General features: G+C 41.7%; 1 protein-coding gene across 2 annotated transcripts in view; it reads left to right on the forward strand.

Moving 5' to 3' along the window:
- The window catches only part of pak4 (p21 protein (Cdc42/Rac)-activated kinase 4), a 32,390-nt gene extending 22,364 nt beyond the window's left edge, over window positions 1-10,026 (forward strand). For both annotated transcript variants that reach the window (XM_026320862.1, XM_026320870.1), the window contains exons 6-11: window positions 85-543; window positions 1,091-1,224; window positions 1,706-1,832; window positions 4,364-4,489; window positions 4,567-4,701; window positions 5,734-10,026. In XM_026320862.1, the coding sequence (XP_026176647.1) occupies window positions 85-543; window positions 1,091-1,224; window positions 1,706-1,832; window positions 4,364-4,489; window positions 4,567-4,701; window positions 5,734-5,889 (1,137 nt within the window). In that variant the 3' untranslated portion in view covers window positions 5,890-10,026. The remainder of the gene's footprint in view (window positions 1-84; window positions 544-1,090; window positions 1,225-1,705; window positions 1,833-4,363; window positions 4,490-4,566; window positions 4,702-5,733) is intronic.
- Window positions 10,027-10,480: the final 454 nt, after the last annotated feature.

Raw genomic sequence — 10,480 nt, forward strand, 5'->3', positions numbered from 1 at the left:
ACCCAAAAACAGCTTCCTTCAGGTTTCTGATAGTTGCTGTATGTTGTGTGTGTGGTAACGTTCTCCTGTCTCCTCCTCCTTCAGCCGGCTCGACACCATGAATCCTCCCCAAAAAATGGCCCCTCTAGTGGTGCTACTCGAGGGTCCTCTAGCACCAAGCCCCCTGCAGGCCACCCACACCCTCATCACACTTCCCACCCCAGCCTGACCCCCGAGGCCACCCAGCATCCACATACCCCACATCCCAATGTTCCGGCCCCGTGGCCACCAGTGTCCTCTGGGCCGCCGCCATCAGGTGCTCAGCCCCAGGGCCGCTCACCACAGAGGGAGCCCCAGAGGGTTTCCCATGAGCAGTTCAGAGCGGCACTACAGATGGTAGTGGACCCAGGCGATCCACGGACCTACCTGGACCACTACATTAAAATAGGGGAGGGGTCGACAGGGATTGTGTGTATTGCTACAGTGAAGACTACAGGAAAACTGGTTGCTGTGAAGAAGATGGACCTGAGGAAACAACAGCGCAGAGAACTCCTCTTCAACGAGGTACGAGTGAATGTCATTTGGTATATACAGTGATTCAACACAACTCAATGTCACACCGAATGTGCCAATAAAATGCATCACATCATTGAGGATTGTACCACAAACAGCAGATTAGATACTTTGTTGTACTTATATTAGCAAACAATGTTGTTGGCGTTTACTGCGTATATGCCCTGTGACTAGTTATTACTAATAAATGTTACATTAAAGGTATGTCACTGACAGTTTTTACTGTTACTGAATGTGACAGGTTTAATGATTCTGAATATTTTTGGTTCTTTAAATTCTGTTTTCTGTGGACTGTGTTAACATTCCTCTCATGTTTTCCTGCCAAAAGCTTGTAAATGTAGATTTCACCGACAACAGAGCACCCTGCAACCTTATGATGTAAAATCAACAAAATAAAACAGAGTCCATGCCTCCATTTCACACTCACATTAGCTGCTGATTGTCTCTTTACATTTCAGGCATTTGAATCAGTGTTAGGATAAAGAGATTATCATAATTTTATCCTGTCTGTGTCCATCTGTTTCCATGGTAACTGCAGGTGGTGATCATGCGGGACTATCACCATGAGAACGTGGTGGAGATGTACAACAGTTACCTGGTGGGGGACGAGCTCTGGGTCGTCATGGAGTTCCTGGAGGGAGGAGCTCTCACCGACATTGTGACACACACCAGGTGAGACAGACAAACTGCTGATGTGCATTAAACCATGTTAAGGATTCATTTGTCACTGGTTTTCAGGCCTGTGGAGTTGGGATATGACCTTGTATTCCGTGTGATCAGCATATTTCATGTGATTTAGTCCTTGTTCCTGTCTCCCCATTATAGTGTATTCTGACCTTCCTCATGAAAACTTTCACCAGTCTTTTCTTCCATGAGGGGGCAGTGTTACCTACTGTGATTCTCACTGAGAGCTATACTCCCACAGCCTGTTATTTTCTATTTTATCAGCGAAGCCAATCATTTATTGATTTATATGATAGATTTTTGCATGTTATATCACTGTCATTTGTACAACATAGACACAGTCTTGGTCCGTGTTTGTGGATGCTATACATAATCAGCATAGCATCAGAAATGATCTGAAAAAATAAAGCCAACATTGCAAAAACCGAAGCAGGGACTCACAGATCCCTCTGTCTCCTTCCCTCTTCAGGATGAATGAGGAGCAGATTGCCACAGTGTGCCTGTCTGTCCTGAAGGCGTTGTCTGTCCTGCACACACAGGGTGTGATCCACAGAGACATAAAAAGTGACTCCATCCTCCTTACCCATGATGGCCGGGTATGCACACGCTCCCATCCAAACTGCTTTTTTCTACATACCACCAGCTGAATCTATGTTTATTGTAGGTAGAGAGCACTTTATGAAAGTTATATAGTGAGATAAAACTACAGAGGAATGAAAAAACAAATCCTTGTGAGCTGTCCAGTTGCAACAAAGAAAAGTATGGTGTGTGGTTTCACAGAAGCAAAGTGTTGCTTTTATAAGTCAAACCACAACACTGTGGCTAAGATACATTGCATCAGCATAAAAACAAAACAAGCCTTTTCACAGCTTGACTAGTCATAACAGGTTAACAGCATTATTTATGGCTCAGTTTCAGTATTTTTGCTACAGCATGAAAATCATGAAGAAATGGGGAACCAGAGTTGACACAAAAAAACCAATGCAATGATCATTAATGCTAAGATTGAGCTGCACCATGAGCTGCACCGGTGCTTGACCTGTGGTTCACAGTGTGCAAATGAAGAACAGAGAGGTGTTGCTTGCTAACTCCTGTTCAGAGTTTGTCTCATGGGATACACAAATTCAGTGCAGCTTTGCCAGTGGCTCAACTTGACCCACTTTTGCGAGAAGTTAAAAAAAAAAAGAGGTATAGAGAGGGGATTTAAAAAAAGGCTGTAAAAAGGAAGTATGTGCCTCTGTGTTAACCACAGCTGTAGAGCTGAGGCAGCTGCCAAATTACTTCCTGCCTGTTGACAAGTTTCTGCTTTCTGCAGAAAATGAAACCAGCCTGGTTGCACAGCAACACCATGGAAAAGGAGACTTCAGCTTCTGGTGTGTCATAGTCAGCAAATGCATTCATGGTCTGATTCCAAACCAATTACGGTCTGACTATGCTGTTTCAGTCCCAAATGGGAGAGAACAAAATGACAAAGGGTTATTACACTGTGGGTCAGCTGTGGCTGTTCACTTATTCCCTGTGCAATATGCGAAGATGTGTGGTTCTGCTGAGATGGGGTTTCACCTTGACCTTGCATTTCAACAAGGCCTCTTGTTGAAATGTGTGTGTTGAAATGTTTGGCTTCGTCAAAGAAATCACATATTTCAAAATTTGATGAATTCGAGGGGACAGAATAAGTAAGAGTCAGTCGAGCATGTCCCGTCCTGCTACTGATTCACTCTCCTTGAGTTTAGTGCAGATTGAGGTCACAGATGTGACATTTATTCAAGTCTGGACTAAACATTTATTATTATTATTATTATTAATAAGGTTGTAGGTACCAGCTGTTTCCAGCACTTTCTGAACTAATTATCAATCAATAATCAAGTAGGATTTTGCTTCCTAGCTGTTTTTCACATTATTGATATTGTAAATGGTCTCTTATAGCATTAATTCATATTTGTTTCTTACATTATTTTTCATGGATGTTGAAATGTCTGCCTGGTGTATTTTTGCTGAGTCTTCTTAGGCCTACAACAACAAACACTGAATGTGTTAAGAAGAGCTAAAGTGTAAACCTCAGCATCCTTCATGACAGCTGATAGGTACTGCTGTGGTTTCGTTTGGCCTCCAGCAGCATGCTTGGCCAGGCAGGCATGTACTGTGGCACAGAAGTGCTTCTTCTGCATGGTGCGCTATTTGAGGCAAAAAGCTCTGCAGGCTTCATGATAGTGATCTCACAAAAACGGCAACCTTTGACATGATTTAGTGCAACTGCTATTGGTTATTTCTGTTTTGCATCTCACTTTGTTTTCATTGCTATGTGGCTATGCATTTTGTTGTGCATGTATTTAAAAACATTGAAAATAAGTTTAAAAAATGAAAGTCTTTTCAAACAGTAGCAGTTTGATTTTGGAAAGCGCTCTGGGTGGTCACACAAAGCTTGCTGCTGGCTGCTGTGGTGTTTGGTGCTGGGCTGGGTTTCATTTGTGGCTTGTTATTTTGATCAGTCAAGCCTGAAGTGTTTCTCATCAGTAGAAGGGGTGTGTTTGATGTGCCTGAACACACCTGCGTTCTGGGTGATAAATGTGAGAGTCAAAAGAAAGAGTGAGATTTGGATCAACTCAGATTAATGTGAAGCTTTTATTTATAATAAACATCTGTAGCTAAAAATGCTGATGTTGCTATGAAGGTCAATCAGCCATTGTCAACATGGTATACAGTGCCTGTGAGTGTGGGAGTGCTCATACACATGGGAACTGGGTTTGTTTCTCTTCCCGAGCCATCTGAAGTTCAGCTGTCAGACTTGAGCACCATCAGGGCTGGTTCTGTCTGTGGACTCAGCCATGCGGAGACTTTCTCAGAAAGAAGAGAGGCTGATTTTACAGGCTGCACTGCTCAGCTGGTGAAGCATAAACAGATGTGCCTTAATGTTCAAACTGAATATTTATTTTTATGCAGCTTTGTGAGTTTATTAGGAACACTGATCTGAACCTAGTGCAGTATAATCTGTCAACAATAAATGATCTGTTTTTGTTGAGCTGTTGATTGAATTGTACTGAGTTATACTGTCAGGTATTAACTATTATTTTTTCCACCCTATTCTTAAGTGTACAGAGAGTTACTGTGTTACCCTTGTTGTCCTCAGGTGAAGCTGTCAGACTTTGGGTTCTGTGCTCAGGTGTCAAAGGAGGTGCAGAGAAGGAAATCTCTGGTTGGAACGCCATACTGGATGGCACCAGAGCTCATATCCAGGCTGCCTTATGGACCAGAGGTAACACTTCTGTTATTTGAACATCTAAACAGGCACCTCTCTTCCACTTGTTGACTTTCTCTTCTCGCTGTGTCCAGGTGGACATCTGGTCTCTGGGTATCATGGTCATAGAGATGGTGGATGGGGAGCCGCCGTACTTCAACGAGCCGCCGCTCAAAGCCATGAAAATGATTCGAGACAACCTGCCTCCCAAAATGAAGAACCTTCACAAGGTACAACAACAGAAAACACTGTTAGCAGAACAGTGTCATCACACACGATGTTTTTACCTGTGTTAGTTAAAACAACACATTCAGATTCTGTTTATTGTAACAGAAATCCTTTGCTTCTACCAACCCACAACACAACCCACATTTTGTCAGATTTGTACACGCTGACTGATGTTTTGTTTTTTTATCATAACAGTTATCTAAGTGCCTTGGGTTTCAGTGACCCCCAAAGGAGAGTTGAGTGTTTGTGACGTTTAACTTGTTCTTTATTGGGTCATTGTCATCGCCACCAATGCACAGTTCCCATTCATGATGCCACCACCCTGGCTAATGGTAGCATCTAATTCACAAAGGCAGTCAGCTGATCTTTAAAAGAGTGAGTTGGCTAAGTAAAGAAGACGTGTGGCACAGATAGTACTAACAGAGACAAGAACAGTGCTTTGTAATAGAGTGCAGCAGTTGCTTGTGTAAGTACACACACGTCCAGGTTAATGTTATGAAATGTACTTTAGAAATGTGGTTATTTCTGGCCTCCAGTAGCAGCTCGAGCTAAATGTTACATCAACAAAAAAACGGATTCCCTTTAGGAATAAAAGGACTCACTGTTAGTTTTCTGATGGAGAAATATGATTTTCTTGGTGGTCTCGTGTGCCGATATCCTGTGTCCCTGAATCTGAAATGATTAAATCCAAAGTCAACAAACATGTTTAAGTTGGTTTCCACAGCTGGAAAACACCAGGTCATGCAAAGAGGCCTGATATATGAGTGTTCAAACTGTAGACTGCAGGGGGGATTTGTATTTACCGAAACAAAAAACTATCACTTTTGCTGCTCTTGTAAAACTGTTTCCTGATTTCACAACAGGCTTGTTCACAACTACCCGGTTGATTGTATTCGCGTGTTTGTTGCAAATCACGTCATTTCCCTGTTTCTACACTGAGTGACAAAAGTTTCACTGATTAACCCTTTGCAAACCTACAGGACATTAAAACCTGACCAAGTCTCCTCACACTGGATGGTTTCTCCATTTCCCAGGTCTCCCCTCTGCTCAAGGGTTTCCTGGACAGGATGTTGGTGCGAGACCCGGCTCAGAGGGCCACAGCCAGCGAGCTTCTCAAACACCCCTTCCTGACAAAGGCGGGTCCTCCGTCCTGCATTGTCCCTCTGATGAGGCAGAACAGGATGAGATGAGACATGCTGGGCTCTGGAGGGCAGCGTGAGCTGGTTCAGATGGAAGAGAATACTCCTGCACACAGAGGAGGGCACCCAGAGGTCAGAGGTCATGGATGAGAGGGCAGAACTCTCAGAAATGTGCTGTGAGCTTCAAACCTAGCGAGTGTGCCGGAGTATTCTCTTTTTTTTATGTGAATCACTGAACTGTGGGGAGTGTGTCCCCTAATTACAAGGCAATAACGCTGGCGTGTGTGTGTCTGTGTGTGTGCGTGCGTGCATGCATGTGTGTGCAGCAACTTGGAGTCGTGAGGTTGGAGTAAAAACAGTAGAGTAGCCACAACTTGCCTGTCGAGTGATTTTAACTGATTTCCTGTAGACGTTGTTTATTTGAAGGCCTGACCTGGAAAGACTAAAGGCTGTTTTCATGTTTCCATTTGGACCTTACCTGGGTTTTAAGCGTGAAGATTGGGTTTTGCACACCAATCAGATGTTCTGAAGGAGCTGAAAACCTATTGGCTACTTTTAGAAACAGGCCAGACAATATTTTCACAACACTATTGGACAGTCTGGATGCTGAATTTTTCACTACGAGGACTTCTCTCACGGACAGATCCCAGACTCTGACACTATCTCCGTCACAGCCAGAACTTAACTACTGAGGGAGGAACCCTGTTGACTCACTAATGGGTCAGACAAACTTTGTTTTGTAGCCATATAAATACTAGCTTCCTGTTGTAAACAAGCAAACATACACTACGTCGAATGGTAAACACTGGAGTTGTGTTTGTGTTTTTAACACGTGAATTTTTCTCTTACTTCCTTCTTACTTTCCTGTGTAAGTACAATGAACATAGAGAGATATATCAGTTTTGACGTTTTACTGTCTCTATTTTGTGATTGTTTTATTATTATTATTTGTTTCCAGGTTTATTTTAGAGTGAGATGTGATGAAATTGAAGCACTGTCGACAAGAGATAGAAGCTGCACTCCCAGTTGATTTCCAAACACTAGACATTTTATTTTATTATTTACACCGGCCCACAGCAGACCTCTGACCTCAGTGGTCTGGTGTTACTCAGGCAAGCAGGAACAGTTTTACAGAAAAATAACAGAATGATTACAGACCAGATTAAAATTAGATGTGTCTAAAATCCCGACAAAACACATCATACTCTGGTTTTAGCAATTCTCCCATTTCTGTTAAATAGCTAGATGTTTTGTGGAGAGTAGGTATTTCCAAACTGTTTAAAACTTAACTCAGTATTTCATGACAGAGATAACTAATGATTCACAAATAAGTGTTTCTTCTGGGATCCAAAATTAATACAAGCTGCCTTTAGCGAGCTGCTTTCATTCAGCTTCCTTACACTGTAATCACTGTCCCTAAGTAAACACAGCAGCTGCTTACGTGGAGGAGTGCTCGTCGTCTTCCTCTGCTGCACTGAGTGTCCAGTGGAATCGATTAATGTTTGATTGCCTACTCGGTGCATGTGGCAGTAGCTCCTGAATCCACCTCAGAGTGCGAGTGCTTGACAGGAGCAAACAGTAGGTCTTTGTCAGCCGGCGAGTTCTAAACCGTAAAGGACGAGACACAGAAACAAGTGTTCAGGAAGAGAAGTGACTTTGTTGGGATTCATGTTTGTCAAAGTGTTGCTCATGCTCCTAATCTGTGTGTGAAGACACAGGATCTTAAATTATTTTAGTGTTTGCATTTTAGTTGGCATGCATGTGGGTTCTGTGAAGATGAACTGTTAGTCAGATGATATAAATATTTACAAGACAGGAAACACGTTCATAAAAGCCTACACTGAACGCCATTAACAGCTGCTAAAACACACACATACGCACGAGCTGCAGGAATCATCAGGGCCGGTGACACAGAAAGCACAGGCCTCCGTCAGTGCCGATCAGATGTCACTCTGTCACTTCCATTTATCTCTGGAGCTCAGGAAATATCCCTGCAAGCACACTACAAAGATTTGGAAGTGGTCCTCAGTTAATTTCATGATTGTAACAGTACCAACTCTTCACCACTAAATCATACAAATCCTGTGTACTGTGTGAATCTATCACTCTTGAGTTTTGTTAAAGGGGATGCAAACAGTTTTATGGTGAAGTTAACTTAGTCTGTTGTAGCTTGTCTGGAGTACAAGTGTGTGAGGACTTATTCACATCAGGTCAGTCACTGACTGAGTCACTGTGACAGTAAAGTCACCACACCAGACCTCAGCTGACCAGCATTTTAATACATGTGCATCCTGCAGTTGTAGGTGCACTGTGCTCCCGCTCGACAGCAAAAATCACTGTTGGTTCTTTATTTGCAAATAGGGAAACTGACTGTGAGGCCGTGTACAAAGAGTAGCAGCTCAGAGTAGGATGAAGTGGAAATAGGTTTAAATCATTCTAATGATCATTAGATCATATTGGCTATCAATATTCAGACTAAATATTGAATCATGAACTCCTGCATGATTTTTTTTTCTGTGCCCAGGATGAATCTGTGTCAGAGCGAGTTTGTTTTGAGCCCCTGCAGCTGAACTGAAGTTAATCAGGAACTTCAAAACATTGAATCTGGTAGGTGTCTGCCCGTTGTTGGCAGCAACCGACAGGAACTTTTCTGTATCGGTTTCTGGATCTGCTTTGTGGTCAAAAGTGGAAGAAGCAGATAGTCAGATTGTAAAATGTGTGATGTTTCGAGTCAAAGTAGCTGAGCTGAATGAATCCATAAACTGAATGACAATCAGGTAGTTAATGAAATTGTGTTTGGGCTGTGATATTTGAAAAAAAAAAAAAAAGACTTCAACTGTTTCTGTTTTCTGGTTTGATTGTGTTTCCTCGCAATCAGGAGCCCACATCTGAATATTGACTTAGTCGTTAGAATGAGGGTAAGAACTTCATTTAGCCTCTAGCCAGATGCTTATAGCTTGCATGTGATTAGGAAGCACTGTTGGGAAAACTAATCTGAGATTTTAAGAATTAGATTATAATATTACAAAGAAAAGTCAAAGTCCAACAATTTTGAGAAAACAAAATATTAGGACTCTGTCTTGTTCATGTTTATTTTCCAAATATTACAGTTTTTAGGTCTCAAATTGTTTTTGTGCCTCTAAAGGCCATGGTATATAAGTCTTCCTTTGTTTCTTGTCCTACCTGCTGTTTGTCCAGGGGTAAACACTTAATTTTATTACAGACGCTGTTCCTCTTTTGCCTCATGCCAAATTTGGATTAGTTGTCCTTTGATTATCAATGTGAAAACCCAAGATCTGTTCAATCTGCTGCTTCACTGATGATGTCAACTGTAACTACATTTTTATGGACCATATTTTACTGCTGTGTGTGTGTGTGTGTGTGTATATGTGAGTGTATATGTGAGTTTTGTGTGTCTGTGCACACTCATGAGTCCATGCCTTAACATTTACAGTCACTACTTAATGGATTATGACTCTCACTTGACACTAAAGGAGACTCCATGATGCTTCACTCTCATCTCATATCAGTAATTTTAAGGGTCATTTATCTGCAAAGTGATATTTTCATCTTTTGGCCAATGTGTTTAAAGTAACATTTCTCATTTACATTCCTCAGTTTTCTGATTACGACAGGTTTTTTTGTTTTTGTTTTTTTTAAAAACCCTCGGAGTTGGTGCTTTTCTTACCTTGGTTTTCAGACACAGATGGATTTTTCTGGAAGCAGGACCGCTAGGATTCATCCTCCTCTTCAGTGTTTCTGCACTTCACACCCCAGATGTTTCCTGTTGATTTCTTCAGTAGCAGTGATTAGCAGCTGTGGTGCCGCTGTGGAGGGTTTAGTGCCTTAGCAGCATCTTGACAGACATTTTTGGAGATTGTCCTGTTAGTCCAGGAGTCTTGCTTCTTGAAAAACCCCTGGTGACTTACTCTGGTTTCCACACCAGCTGACTATAAAATATGTGGCATAAGTAATGAGTTCTTTGTCTGATGAACAGGTAATATTCTCACTGACTCACCTCTTGTGTAAAAGCAGATTTTGTTTGTTTGGTATCAACTGGTTTTGTCAGATATCTGATTCCAACAACTGCACATGCACCATCTTGTTTTTGTAAATTTCACTGGTATTGTAAAAACAGACTTCACTTTGCAAACTTTACTTTTTGCAAATACATTTTTGTAAAACTCATTCTATGGTGTCTGTGTTTCTGTGCTACTTGTGTGTGAACTTTTTTTTTTTTTTTTATAGGAGTAGAAACTGAGCTTGGTTGGCGACTGAAAGTATCTGTGCAGCTCTAACCTGATCACCGAGTGTTCAAAATACAAGAAGCTGGTTCTCATTGCGTTTTACAAAAATCCACAAAACCTGTTTGTCTTTGAGATCAGAAATCATTAGTCTGAGACAACACTGTTCTCCCTGCTTTGTATTCTTCCACAGCTTTAATAACCCTAACAAATCTGCATGAGATGCTTTATTGTACATAAAACTGTTAAATTCAGGTCTACGAATCTGTTTAGAAACATAGATTAGCAGCAGCTGCAGCTTTAAAGGACTCTGTACCATCCTGCCTGTGATACTCTTTGTGGTGGTTTCTGTTCAATTTCTAAACCTGTTGTGTTTTGCATCACTTCAGAGAATGACA

Source organism: Mastacembelus armatus, chromosome 13, assembly GCF_900324485.2.
Source record: "Mastacembelus armatus chromosome 13, fMasArm1.2, whole genome shotgun sequence".
In the NCBI taxonomy this organism is placed as follows: Eukaryota; Metazoa; Chordata; class Actinopteri; order Synbranchiformes; family Mastacembelidae; genus Mastacembelus; species Mastacembelus armatus.